The 15,031-nt window shown below is 40.5% G+C and overlaps 1 protein-coding gene across 1 annotated transcript in view; it reads right to left on the bottom strand.

Annotated features, from left to right (window-relative positions):
* Nucleotides 1–415: 415 nt before the first annotated feature.
* Nucleotides 416–15,031, bottom strand: part of LOC103347453 (zinc finger protein 585A-like) — a 222,720-nt gene continuing 208,104 nt past the window's right edge. Inside the window, exons 2-4 of the mRNA XM_070054810.1 lie at nt 9,745–9,871; nt 9,408–9,500; nt 416–5,997 (exon numbers count right to left, since the gene is read on the bottom strand). Of these exons, the coding sequence (XP_069910911.1) occupies nt 3,368–5,997; nt 9,408–9,500; nt 9,745–9,868 (2,847 nt within the window). The 5' untranslated portion in view covers nt 9,869–9,871 and the 3' untranslated portion in view covers nt 416–3,367. The remainder of the gene's footprint in view (nt 5,998–9,407; nt 9,501–9,744; nt 9,872–15,031) is intronic.

The following is a 15,031-nucleotide window of genomic DNA, read 5'->3' as shown; positions in this document are numbered from 1 at the left end:
AGCAAGTCAGGCTTGCCAGAATGCTCACTGACAATATCAAATTGAATCTTAGCAAGTGGTTTTGACCATTAAATAATAGCTTATAAAATAATTAGTGTAGGTCCAATGCCTTCTATAAATTTTAATACATGTATTTAAATATATCTTAAATATCTAATATGAAGTGGCTTGTTTAAACAGCAAACAGAAACATAAAACATTTTTTAGTTTCTATCAACAAATTTAAAACATCTGACAATTAGGTCACGTGAATCAAATGTATCTTCAATTAATTTTAGCTATTAAATTTATGAGCAATCTTTCCTTTATAAACCAATTAAGATAGAGCTCAAAATAAATTTTCCCATGTAGACATACAATATGAACACACACATAACACAACATACAAGGTAGAACAATAAAGAAGTTTTAGTAATAGTTTCCTAAAATCTTTAGCTGATTTTTTTATTACCAACCAATTAAAATTACTTTCTGTTCTTGGTAAACTTGATTAACCATACTTTCTTCCAGTTGGAACCTGTAGTGCATTATTCACTTCATCTGTTTACAGAACAATTCAAAATTACTGAATTCAATAGAAGTGGCTGGGAAAAATCCATCAGAACCTATAGGACGGCAGCTAAACACAGAACCAACAATGTTTTAGTTTAGAGCAGCAAATCTGATATACAAAACTGTGGATGAGAAAAGATTTTAAATAGCTATGTTTAACATGATAAACTCATTAACCAACAAGAGACATTTGCTTACTTTACACAGTATTTTCAAAAGCACCTGTAGGATTTTACAAAACATTTAATTCTTTTAGGCCTCTGGGCCTTTCTCATTAAGATAACCATCGTGTCTAGTAACACAAGATCATTAGACTTTTTAACTTTCAGACATTTGTATCAGTGGCATTTTATATTATCAAAACTTAAAATTTAGCATGACTTCACATTTTAACAATACCTGTAATATAACCCAAATAGCCTGATTGATTAGCTGGTGTCTCTCCACATTTTTGCTGGTGGCTCAGGCTACTGTGATCTTGTCTCACCTCACTTTCCAGTTCTGAGCATAATATACTTCCCTTCTGATTAAAAAAAGGAGAAATAAGACTTAACATGCCCACCTGAGGTATACCCTTAACCCTGGAGACTGAAGAGTTCTCTGGCCACACCCACTACAAGCCTCCAGAGATTCAGTGAAGGCAGAAAGTCCACTTATCTAGAGTCATAGTACAAAAATAAAATCCACCACAGTGGAATAAAAAGAAGAAATCTTGCTGGTCTGGGCAAGTGGTGGCAAATTCTTTCAATTTCTGTTTGTTATGAAAGGTCTTTATTTCACCTTCATTCACAAACGAGAGCTTTGCAGGGTATAATAATCTGGGATGACAGCTTTATTCTCTTAGGACTTGGGCTAGATTTTGCCATTTTCTCTTAGCCTGCAGGGTTTCTGATGAGAAGTCTGCTGTGAGTCTAATTGGAGATCCTCTGAGAGTAATCTGATGTTTCTCTCTTACACGTTTTAGATTCTTCTCTTTTTGTTTCACTGTGGCAGTTTGATTACAATGTGTTATGGCAAGGATGTTTCTAATCTCCTGTTCTTATGTTTGGTATGACTGTATACTTTCCTGTACTGTCTACTAAGTCTGGTATTCTCTTTTCCGCCTCACTGATTCTATTTTTAAGGCTCTCCACTGCATTTATTTGTTGTATTGAGTTCTTCATTTCATTTTGATTTCTTTTAATATCTCAGTTTCATATTCTGTTGAATTCTTCATTTCATCTTGATTCCTCCTGATATTTTTACTTCATGGGAGAGATTTTCTTTCATGTCCTTCATGGATTTCAGTAGTTTGTGCATTTGCTTTTGATTACTTCTATGTAATCTTATGACCAAATTTTTGAGTTCTATTTCTTGCATTTCTTCTCTCATCATCTTCATGACCTAGTATTGAAATGCCATATTCTTTTGGGAGCATGATGATGTTTTCCTTATTCTTGCTTCTTCCATTTGGCATTTGTGGAAATACTCGTTTTTTTTTTTTTTTCTGGCAGTTTTTATCATTGTATTATGACTGTAGATAAATGGACTTTCTGCTTTTACTGAATCTCTAGAGGCTTGTAGTGGGTGTGGCCAGAGAGCTCTGTTCAGTTTTCAAGGGGAAAGGGTATGTCTAAGGTGACACACCCAGGTTTGGCATGGTAAATCTTTTTTGAATCAGAAATGAGTTATATTCTGTTCAGCTGAGTTCTTCTCTTCAATGGAGACCAGTGCCTGAGTACTAAATCAAGTGGGTATAATATTCACTATGTCCCAAGGACCACATAAGGATCTGTGCTCTCAATGTGGGACCTCTGTCCTTAGTGAGAATTAACAGTAAACCTAGTCTTCAAACACCTGTTTAGCTGGGAGCCTAGGAAAAAGTGCTCAGGCAAGTAATATTGTGAAAAATTAGTTCTAAGTAATATGAAAGATAACCCAGACAAAACAGCAGTCCAGCAAATCATTCAACCTCACTGAAACTACCAGCAGCTACATCATTCATTTTCTATTAAATCTGTTTATAATAAGATTTAATTTGATGAACACTTGCAAGAAGCTGTGGGGACTTAAACAGGGATGAAGAGCTATTTCTTATGGGTAGTAATGGAGGTGGAATGGATTAGTTGCACAGCTATTATCTAGATGGGAAATAAAAGAGCTACTGAAGCTAGATGCATCATAGCATTTGTAGCCCTGTTATCATGGGATAGCCAAGCAACCTAGGAAAAGTGTTCCTCCTGAGGGTATCCTGAGGAACTAACTGAATGTAAATCAGATTTATATCAATCCAGAAAGGACTTTGTAAATTGGAAGGAATAAAAATACACATTTTCAATAAAAATGAGGGCCACCTGCAGGAGCAGGGAATAATGCAACAAAAAAGGTTATAAAAAATTATAAGTTAAATTAATACAAAAGTGTACTACAGGGGCCAGCACTGTGTCACAGCAGGTTAATGCCCTGACCTGAAGTGCTGCCCTGTGTGAATTGTTTTGATATGAGTATAACTTACAGAAAAAGGATTTTCTGCAGTCATTACATTTATAAGGTTATTTCCCTGTGTGAATCCTCTGATGCATTTGGAGTTGGAACTTAAGTTTTTCCAGTCATTACACTCATGAAGTTTCAATACTGTGTGCATTCTCTGGTGCATTATGAGGTGTGACTTTTGTCCAAAGGCTTTTCCAGTCATTACATTCATAATGTTTCTGCCCTGTGTGAATTCTCTGATGCATGATGAAGGTTGACTTACGGCTAATTGCTCTCCACAGTTATTACAGTCATGAGTTTTATACCCTGTGTGAATTCTCTGCTGTGATATGAGGTTTGTCTTTCATCCAAAGGCTTTTCCACAGTCATTACATTCATAAGGTTTCTCCCCTGTGTGAATTCGCTGATGTATCATGAGGCCTGACTTGTGTCCAAAGGCTTTTCCACAGTCATTACATTTATGAGGTTTCTCCCCTGTGTGAATTTGCTGGTGTATGATGAGGTGTGACTTTCGTCCAAAGGCTTTTCCACAGTCATTACATTTATGAGGTTTCTGCCCTGTGTGAATTCGCTGATGTATGAGGAGGGCTGACTTTTGTCCAAAGGCTTTTCCACAGTCATTACATTTATGAGGTTTCTCTCCTGTGTGAATTCGCTGATGTATGAGGAGGGCTGACCTTTGTCCAAAGGCTTTTCCACAGTCATTACATTTATGAGGTTTCTCCCCTGTGTGAATTCGTTGGTGTATGATGAGGTGTGACTTTCGTCCAAAGGCTTTTCCACACTCATTACATTTATGAGGTTTCTCCCCTGTGTGAATTCGCTGATGTATGAGGAGGGCTGACTTTTGTCCAAAGGCTTTTCCACAGTCATTACATTTATGAGGTTTCTCCCCTGTGTGAATTTGCTGGTGGATGATGAGGTGTGACTTTCGTCCAAAGGCTTTTCCACAGTCATTACATTTATGAGGTTTCTCCCCTGTGTGAATTCGCTGATGTATGAGGAGGGCTGACTTTTGTCCAAAGGCTTTTCCACAGTCATTACATTTATGAGGTTTCTCCCCTGTGTGAATTCGCTGATGTATGAGGAGGGCTGACTTTCGTCCAAAGGCTTTTCCACAGTCATTACATCTATGAGGTTTCTCTCCGGTGTGAATTTGCTGATGTTTCCTGAGGCCTGAGTTGTGTCCAAAGGCTTTTCCACAGTCATTACATTTATGACGTTTCTCCCCTGTGTGAATTTGCTGGTGTATGATGAGGATTGACTTTCGTCCAAAGGCTTTTCCACAGTCATTACATTTATGAGGTTTCTGCCCTGTGTGAATTTGCTGATGTATGAGGAGGGCTGACTTTCGTCCAAAGGCTTTTCCACAGTCATTACATGTATGAGGTTTCTCCCCTGTGTGAATTCGTTGGTGTATGATGAGGTGTGAATTTTGTCCAAAGGCTTTTCCACAGTCATTACATTTATGAGGTTTCTGCCCTGTGTGAGTTTGCTGATGTTTCCTGAGGCCTGAGTTGTGTCCAAAGGCTTTTCCACAGTCATTACATTTATGAGGTTTCTCCCCTGTGTGAATTCGCTGATGTATGAGGAGGGCTGACTTTTGTCCAAAGGCTTTTCCACAGTCATTACATGTATGAGGCTTCTCCCCTGTGTGAATTCGTTGGTGTATGATGAGGTGTGAATTTTGTCCAAAGGCTTTTCCACAGTCATTACATTTATGAGGTTTCTGCCCCGTGTGAATTTGCTGATGTTTCCTGAGGCTTGAGTTGTGTCCAAAGGCTTTTCCACAGTCATTACATGTATGAGGTTTCTCCCCTGTGTGAATTTGCTGGTGGATGATGAGGTGTGACTTTCGTCCAAAGGCTTTTCCACAGTCATTACATTTATGAGGTTTCTCCCCTGTGTGAATTCGCTGATGTATGAGGAGGGCTGACTTTTTTCCAAAGGCTTTTCCACAGTCATTACATTTATGAGGTTTCTCTCCGGTGTGAATTTGCTGGTGTATGATGAGGTCTGACTTTCGTCCAAAGGCTTTTCCACAGTCATTACATTTATGAGGTTTCTCCCCTGTGTGATTTCTCTGGTGTACTATGAGGTCTGACTTCCACAGAAAGCCTTTTCCACAGTGAAGGCATTTATGAAGTTTCTCTCCTGTGTGAATTCGCTGATGGTGTATGAGGTATGACTTTTGTGTAAAGGCTTTTCCACAGTCACTACATTCATGAGGTTTCTCCCCTCTGTGAACTTTCTGTTGTTTCCTGAGGACTGACTTTTGTCCAAAGGCTTTTCCACAGTCATTACATTCAGAAGGTGAATTCAAACTGAGTGATTTTCCACAAGGTTTACATGTGTAAAGTTTTTCCCTTGTATTTAGTCTTTGGTTTATTGCAAGATGTGACTGGTGAATGACAGGTTCAACATACATAATGTACTTATAAAATTTCTTTCTTGTGTGAGTTTGTTGATGCATATTGAGGCTAGAATTTTCATGGATAGCTTTTTCTATTTGCGTTGCTTTTCCAAAAGTGACAGTTGACTTATTACAGTTTTCTGCCATATGAACCCTCTCAGATTTATAGAACATCTTTCTTGTGAAGACTTTTGCTTGTCCAGTGGGTCCAAATGTCTGCTTCATCATGTGAATATTGTCAAGCTGACCAAGAGGCTCACAGAACTGGAGAGATTTTCCAGGTATCTTAGTGTTATCAAATTTCTCTCCAGCCTGTAGTTGATCAGGCCCACTGTGGGGATACACAGTGTGACATTTATTCCATTCCTCAGGCTTCAATCCTGAATAGATTCCCTTTTGAATAATCAGTGTTGGAATATGGCTTGAATTTAAACTAAGTGTTTTTCTTAATTCAACTCTCTTGAGAGCTGATGTCTTCTTATTTTTCATAAAATCCTGATTCAGATTGTTGTCCTGACTTTCCTGGTTGATCCTAATCAGGTCATCCCTTTTCATGCCCACTGAAATGAGAAAAAAGCAATCATGTCACTGAATCACATGTAACTGTTTCTCCTGGCATACTCATGTAAAGGGAATGAAGTTACTTGTTATCCAAGTGGCATAAGATGTTCACAAAATCAGTATGAGGTACTTATTTGTGACCATTATATGGTTTTTCTCCTTAATACATTAATATACCATAAGGTTTCCCAATGTTCAAACATGATCCTTTTTACTATGGGAGTTTGTCAAGGATGGTAGAATGACTTTTGTGCTATGATGTGTGGGATGCCTGCATCTCAAAACAGTGTCAGTTTGAGCCCTGGCTACTCTGCTTTCAGTACAGCTCTCTGCCTATGTAAACTGGAAGGAACCAGATAATGGTTCATGTGCCTGGGAACCTGTGAGAAACTAGGGAAGACTAGAGGGATTCTAGAGTTTTGGCTTCAGACTAGCTAGACCTAAGTGTTGCAGGCATCTGGGAAGTGAGCTAATAGAGGACCTCTTTCTCTCTCTCTCTTCTCTCACTATCACTCTGCCTTTCACAAAGATGAAATAACTATAAAATATTTTAAAGAATGGGCAAATATTTAATAAAAATATTCACCCACTACCTAGCAACCATTTTTTTCCCTGTGCTTTTTCTCCAGTTTATTTTTATAAAAATTGTGTGCTTTTTGCTTCTCTGATATCTCAACCATAAACATGAAAAAGTTTTACTGATAATTTACTTGCAGGTGGAGAAGAGTGAAATGTGCCTGTACTTTAAGCAGGACAACATTTAAGGAGTAGGATTTGAATCTATGAGTGTCTCTTGCTCAGTCTTCCTAGGTAAACGTCATTTGTGGGATTTTTCAAATGAAAAACTACTTTGTCTCTACTCTATGACAGCTTTCCCAAATTCCTAAGGACACCCAACACCTTCAGCTTCTCAGAAGTACAACAGGTACAGAAAATTCCCAATATACCACTTTAGTTAAATGCTCCCAATCAGTTTGAAAAATTTATTTCTGCAAACTGGGATGTGCTCATCTTCTTTGAAAAGTGTTTTCTAACTCATTCTGAAATCATCAGTGCTGGTTACCTCCTTTAAATTCTTTCTAGAAACATTCCTGTGTGATAATTTGAATTTCTGGAGACTTTTGATCAGTTGCCTCCTATTTTCACTGAAAGCTTCATTTCCTATGCTTTCCTTATCTTTTTGTTTCTTTATTTTTCAATGATACTGAAAAATAGGAGAGAAATCATACTTCAAACTCCACCCTTAAAGAAATCTGAGCCACTCAACATAACCCCACGAGGCTACTTGACCTTGGGTCTCAAAATCTCATTACTTTCTTGGTGAGTCTAGGATCACTTATTTTCATGTTTTATGTAAGCTCATGCTTAGTTTATGATTTCTTGTTTTCAAAGATTTACTTTACTTATTTGAAAGCTAGAATTATAGAGAGAGAGACAGAGAGAAGTCTTCCATCTGCTGGTTCACTCCCCATATGGGCACAACAACCAGTGCTGGGCCAAAATGAAGTTAGGAGCCAGGAGTGTCTTTCTTATCTCCCACATGGGTACAGGGGGCCAAAGACTTGGGCCAACCTCTGCTCCTTCTGCAGGTGCATTAGCAGAGAGCTGGATTAGAAGAGGACCAGCTGGGACTTGAACTGGCACCCATATGCAATGCTAGTGTTGCAGGCTGGAGCTTTAACACACTGCACCACAGTGTCATTCCTAGCTTCATAATTTCTGATGTCACAGCACAGAGGCTTACTCATGACCATCTTTTATTTTTAAAGATTTATTTATTTATTTGAAAGTCAGAGTTACACAGAGAGAGGAGAGGCAAAGAGAGTAAGGTCTTGATCCAATGGTTCACTCCCCAATTGGCCACAATGGCCAGAACTGTGCTGATCTGAAGCCAGGAGCCAGGAGCTGCTTCTGGGTCTCCCTTGGGTGCAGGGGTCCAAGGACTTTTACTGCTTTCCCAGGCCATAGCTGAGAGCTAGATCGGAAGTGGAGCAACTGGGTCCTGAACTGGTGTCCTTATGGGATGCTGGTGCTTCAGGCTAGGGTGTTAATTCACTGTGCCACAGCACCAGCCACATGACCATCTTTTAGCATTTACTTATTTACTTACTTGAGAGTCAGAGAGACAGAATGAGAGATAAAGACAGACTGAAACAGAGGTTTGCCAACTGTAGGCTCACTCCTCAAATGTTTCCAACAGACTATAATTTTCTATTTATTTTAGAAGCACAGAGGAAAAAAAAGAAAGAGACTAAGAAAGAGAGAGTTCACATTTATTGATTCAGTCCTGAGTAAGTTCTATGCCTGGGCAAAATCATGAGTGGGAACTCAATCTGAGCAATGTGTTAGAAATAAATTTCTGAGGGCCAGCGTTGTGGCATAGCAGGTAAAGCCACCACCTGCAGTGCCAACATCACTTATGGCCACCAGTTCAAGTCCTAGCTGCTCCACTTCTGATCCAGCACTCTGCTATGGCCTGGGAAAGCAGTAGAAGATGGCCCAAGTCCTTGGACCCCTGTACCCATATGGGAGACCTGGGAGAAGCTCCTGGCTCCTAGCTTCAGATCAGTACAGCTCCAGCCACGACAGCCAATTGGGAAGTGAACCAGTGGATGGAAGACCTCTCTTTCTCTGCTTCTCCTTCTTCTCTCTCTCTGACTTTCAAATAAATAAATAAATAAATCTTTAAAAAAAAACAGAAACAGGCTGGTGTGGCAGCTCAATAGGCTAATCCTCTGCCTGCGGCACCGGCACACCAGGTTCTACTCCTGGTCGGGGTGTCAGATTTTGTCCCGGTTACCCCTCTTCCAGGCCAGCTCTCTGCTGTGGCCCAGGAGTGCAGTGGAGGATGGCCCAGGTCCTTGGGCCCTGCACTCGCATGGGAGACCAGGAGAAGCACCTGGCTCCTGGCTTTGGATCAGCACAGTGTGCCAGCCACAGCACACCAGCCACGGTGGCCACTGGAGGGTGAACCAACGGCAAAAGGAAGACCTTTCTCTCTGTCTCTCTCTCTCTCACTGTCCACTCTGCCTGTCAAAAAAAAAATTAATGTTAAAATAAAATAAGTTTCTGTATGTTGCCTAATTAACAAGTACTGAAGGAACTAATAAGTGCATGAAGGAAAAGGTATGAGTGTAGAGAAGGACAAGTTAGAATCGGGGGAATGTATCAAACCTAGATAAAAGCCTTAGTAACATCAGAAAATGACTGGATTTTTTTTTTTTTTAATCAAAGGACATCTTCACTAAGAACAAAAGTTAGAAAGATACTGGTATCTCTAAATGCCTGTGTCTGAGGCACAAAACCAGCTGTCATCAGGAGTAAGGCTTGAGAAAAATTCATGGAAAGAACACCAGTCAACATCTACACACTCTGCCTTGGCCTCTCTGTCTCTTATGTGCAGACTGACCTGAAAGGCTCTGATTCAAGCATTCATCCACCATCCATGGCTCTTCTCCTTGCTCCAACTTGAAGATCAAGTCAGGTTTGGTAATGCAGTGCCCTATTAACAGAAACAAAGTAAGACTTTGTGAAATCACTATCTTGGGTTATTTAAAGGACTACAGCTTGGTTCAGGAGCTATGCAACAAATGTTCCAATTTGAATCTTTTGTTAGATGGTAGATATTCAGATTATTCATGGACTCAAATTCTAATCCTGCCCAATATTAAACATTATAAAGTGTTCCCTTATTAATCAAATAGCAAGAAAATGTTATCACTGGGCATGTGATGGGTGTCACTCACCCAAGGAGAACAGGTTGCTGTAGGTCTCCAGCATAACATCTCTGTACAGGATCTTCTGAGCATTGTTCATGTTCTGCCATTCCTCCCACGTAAAGTACACAGCCAGGTCTTCAAATGCTGTCATCACCTATAATAATACACTTCCAGTCAACATGTTAACTCTATCACAAAATAAACACTGACAGTTGTGTATGGATATGAAGGAAAAAAGGAAGGATATGGTTTCACATTAGACTTGTTGAGTGTTTAGAAAGCCACACAGAGCATTCAACAGAGTCAAACCCATGATCTACAGGCTGTGAGAAATGCCCAACCTAGAGGGAAACAGGAGGTTCAAATCACAAATGCCACATCATTCAAGGGGAATTGCACAGCAGGCTAGAAGAGGGGCAATACTGACTCTTGACTGGGCAATGTTAAGGAGAAGTATGTAGAAGCATCGAGAAAAAAAGGCAAGAAACCATCAGTGAAACTATGATGGGAATGAACAGAAAACAATTTCCAGGAAAACACCATGCATATCATTTCCAATATGTCAGAGAAAAAATATATTAAAAGACAGGGCAGACATTTAGCTTAGTGTTGTTTATGATGCCACCTCAGAGTGTCCATGACTTCCAATGCCAGCTGTAGTTTCTAGCTCCCAGATAATGCAAACCTGGGGAAGCAATGGTGATGTCACCAATGAAGGAGGCCTAGATTCCATTCCTCAATCCTGGCTTCAGTCCTGCCCCACCTGTTTGGTATGGTTATCTAGGAAGTGAATTAATGTGTCAAAGCTCTCTATCTCTCAGTCCATCAACTTTTTTCTCTATCAAGCTAATAAATATTTTTAAGTAAGAGAGAAAATACAGGTAAGACAAAGAATACAAATTAGTTTTTGCCCTTGTCTATGATTATTCTACTGATAAACAATTGAAATAACATTATACCTAATTAAAGTGAAAGCAATGGAAATACTTGCCCAAAACATTCAAATGATAAACATTTGAAATAACATTATACATAATTAAATGAAAGCAATGGAATTATTTGCCCAAAAAGAGAACCTGGAAATGTCTACAGTACAAACTGCATTTGTGACTCACTGAGAAAAATGCTTAGAGATTTGTTTCAGAACTTGCAATAGTCACCAGAATTGTGATCCAGCAGGCTAAGCCTCCACCATCAATGCTGGCATCCCATGTAAACAGAGGACTTGACTCCTTGCTGCTCCACTTCCAATCTAGTTCCCTGCTAATCTGATTGAAAGAGCAATGAAAATGGCCTGAGTATTTGGACCCTTCCACCAATGTGGGAGACCCATGGAGTCCCAGGCTCCTGGCTTTGGCCTGGCCCAGTCCCAGCCATTGTGGGCATTTGGGGAATGAACACTAGATAGAAGATATATCCTTTTGTCTCCCTGTCTCTCCCAATCTCTGCAAGTCCACCTTTCAAATAAATAATCTTAAAAAAAATAAATGAGCCTCCAGCAGATTCTTTTCTCCACACATTCCTTATCCTATTCCAGAATCCAATTCAGCTTTTCAAAGGTATTAAGAACTCCATTACTCTAACAATTTGAAAGCAAACTTAACTGATTTGTGTTCTAGCACTAGGTAACTCTTCCTCTTGCAGAATGCTAAGTGTTTACTTCATAGGTAGCACTAAAACACTGTTCAGTACATCATCTATGTGTAGAATGTTTCAGACATGACCCCAAAAATGTAGCATATTGTGCTTAATTTCAACTCAATTCATGTAACAAATATATATTTTGCTATAGCAACAGAAAACAAGAGACCAAACTGCATTATTATAGATGACAGTAATGTTTCATAATCATGCCAAATTCATAATTCATTTCTGTATATTCTGTGATAATAAATTTTATGTTTATTTTTCTACTTTAAAATTTTTTAAAGATTTATTGATTTATTTGAAAGTCAGAGTTACACAGAGAGAGGAGAGGCAGAGAGAGAGGTCTTCCATCTGCTGGTTCAGTCCCCAATTGGCTGCAATGGCTGGAACTGCTCCAATCTGAAGCCAGGAACCAGGAGCTTCTTCTGGGTCTCCCACATGGGTTCAGGGGCCCAAGGACCTGGGCCATCTTCCACTGCTTTCCCAGGCCATAGTAGAGAGCTGGAACAGAAGTGGAGCAGCCGGGTCTCAAACCAGTGCCCATATGGGAAGTCGATGCTTTAGACCAGGGCATTAACCCACTGAGCCACAGAGCTGACCCCATATTTTCCATTTTAATTAACTAGTATACTGGGACTGGCACTGTGGCTAGCAGGTAAAGCCACTGCCTTCAGTGCTGGCATCCCATATTGGTGCCAGTTCAAGTCCCAGTGGCTTCACTTCCAATCCAGCTCTCTGCTATGGCCTGGGAATTCAGTAGAAGATGGCCTAAGTCCTTGGGCCCCTGAACCCATGTGGGAGACCCAGAAGAAGCTCTTCACTTCTAGCTTTGGACCAGTGCAACTCCGGCCATTGTGGAAAACTGGGGAGTGAACCAGCAGATGGAAGACCCTCCCTCCCTCTCCCCCTCTGCCTCTCTGTAACTCTGACATTCAAATCAATAAAAAATCTAAAAAAATAAATAAATAAACTAGCATTAAACACCTAAAATGAGTACTGACAAGCTGGGGAATAATTTAAAAAAAAAAACACTTACAGGTGATATATTAATTTTCTTTCCTCTTAGAAACATGTGGAGGACCCAGAATCATACCTCGGAGAGAAGGTGAATGGCAGGAGTTCAAAGAAAACTCAGGAGGCCAACACTGTGGCATAATGGGTAAAGCTGCTGCCTTCAGTGCCAGCATTCCATATGGGTTCTGGTTCGAGTCCTGCCTGCTCAACATACAATCTAGCTTTCTGCTATGTCCTGAGAAAGCAGTGGAACATGGTCCAAGTCCTTGGGCCACTGCACCTGCATGGGAGACCCAGAAGCTCTTGTGTCTTGGCTTTGGATTGGCTGAGCTCTGGCCTTTGCAGTAATTTGGAGGGTGAGCCAGCAGATAGAAGACTTTCTCTCTCTGCAACTCTTTCAATAAATAAATGAAATCTTAAAAAAAAAAAAAAAAAAAAAACTCTGGTTTCCTTCTGCACTGAACAGTGGGAAAAAAGGATATAATATAATGAATAAATAATAATAGATACATTAACCAAGAAAACATCAGCTTCACTGTGGAGGAATAAACCTGTAAAAATAAAAATACATAGGAAAATGCACCCACCTATATTAAGTGGCAGAGATTAAACAGAAGTTATCATTGGTTTAACGAAAGCATTATCTACAAATTTTGTAAAATAATAATGTGAAAGTAAAAAGAAAAGTTGAGTGTTCAAATGAATAAGGTTATCAGAGATAAACATTATGTTGTTATTAAAGTTTATACTAAAGAAAGTTAACAAATACACATAATGTATATTTAATGCAGTGCACTTTACCAGTAATGATTCCAAGTAGCACCTTTCCCTGTATTCATCCCTTCACAAAACCCTGGATTGGGGCTGGCACTGTGGCCTAGCGGGTAAAACTGCCACCTGCAGACTGGCATCCCATATAGCCCTGGTTTGATTCGCAGCTGCCCCACTTCTGATCCAGCTTTCTGCTATGGCCTGGGAAAGCAGTGGAAGATGGCCCAAGTCCTTGGGCCCCTGTACCCATGTGTAAGACCCAGAAGAAGCTCCTGGATCCTGGCTTCAGATTGGCACAACTCTGGCCATTGAGCCAACTGGGGAGTGAACCAGCAGATGGAAGAGCTCTGTATCTCTCTCTGCCTCTTCCTCTCTCTGTGTGTAACTCTTTCAAATAAATAAATAAATCTTTTTAAAAAAGACCCTGAATTTCACCATTTCACTTGATTTACCCCATGAGATACCAGTAAATGTGATAGAAATAGACAATTTGTTAAAAATATTTATTTATATGAAAGAGTTGCACAAAGAGAGAAGGAGAGGCAGAGAAAGAGAGAGAGAGAGAGAGAGAGAGAGAGAGAGAGAGAGAGAGAGAGAGAGAGGTCTTAGAACTGCAGGTTCACTCCCCAGATGGCTGCAATGGCTGGAGCTGTGTAGATCCAAAGATATGAACCAGGAGCTTCTTTCAGGTCTCCCACAAGGGAGCAGGGGCCAAAGGACTTGGGCCATCTTCTACTGTTTTCCCAGGCTGTAGCAAAGAGCTGGATCAGAGGTGGAGCAGCCAAGTCATGAACTGACACCCATATGAGATGCTGGCACTGCAGGTGGTGTCTTTACCTGCTGTGTCATAGAACCAGCCCCAGAAATAGACAATTTGTGAAGTATTTGCCTTCTCAGATTTTCTTTTTCTGACAGTTATCTTCTGAACAACCCTGGGGCCTGCCTGTTGAAGAGATAGTATGTAGGCTGGCGCCATGGCTCACTAGGTTAATCCTCCACCTGCGGCACTGGTATTCCAGGTGACAGTCCCAGTTGGGGTGCCGGTTCTGACCCAGTTGCTCCTATTCCAGTCCAGCTCTCGGCTGTGGCCTGGGAAGGCAGTGGAGGATGGCCCAAGTTCTTGGGCTCTGCACCCACATGGGAGACCAGGAGGAAGTGCCTGTCTCCTAGCTTTGGACAGCACAGCATGCTGACCATTGGGGGGGTGAACCAATGGAAGGAAGACATTTCTCTCTGTCTCTCTCTCTCTCACTAACTCTATCAAAAAAAGAAAAACAGAGATAATATGTAGCTAAGTTTCACCACAAACCCCAGACACTTAAGTGAAGCCTCAATCAGTTCCCCAAATGGCTAAACTCTCATTTCTGCTCCTGGACTGATCATAGGAACTGCCCAGCTGAGTACAGCCCATAACACAGTCAGAACTGCAAATCAAATGGCTATTTGTTAAGCCATTGTGTTTTCTGATTTGTCCTGCATCAAATGCTGATATATATCAGTAAGTATGGCAGAAAGTTGAATTACATGCAAACTACAATGCATACAACTTAAAAATTTCATTTGGAAGTTCCCATAAAACAGGGCCAGCATTGTCACATAGCAAGTAAACATGCTGTCTGCAATACAAGCACCCCATATGAGCACTGGTTCATGTTCTGGCTGTTCTGCTTTTGATCTAGCTTCCTGCTGATGGCCTGAGAAAAGCAGTGGAAGATGATCCAAATACTTGGGCAAATGCTACCAATGTGGGAGATCCAGATGAAGATCTTGGTTCCTGGCCTCATTCTTTCCTGGCCCTGCTCAATGCGGGCATTTGTGATGTGAGCAAGCAGAAGGAAGATCTCTCTGGGTCTCTCCTCTATATACAATACTTTCAAATAAT

Source organism: Oryctolagus cuniculus, chromosome 12 (genome assembly GCF_964237555.1).
Source record: "Oryctolagus cuniculus chromosome 12, mOryCun1.1, whole genome shotgun sequence".
Taxonomy (NCBI): Eukaryota; Metazoa; Chordata; class Mammalia; order Lagomorpha; family Leporidae; genus Oryctolagus; species Oryctolagus cuniculus.
The sequence above is the reverse complement of the archived record's forward strand: the minus strand, read 5'-3'. Positions and strand labels throughout refer to the sequence as shown.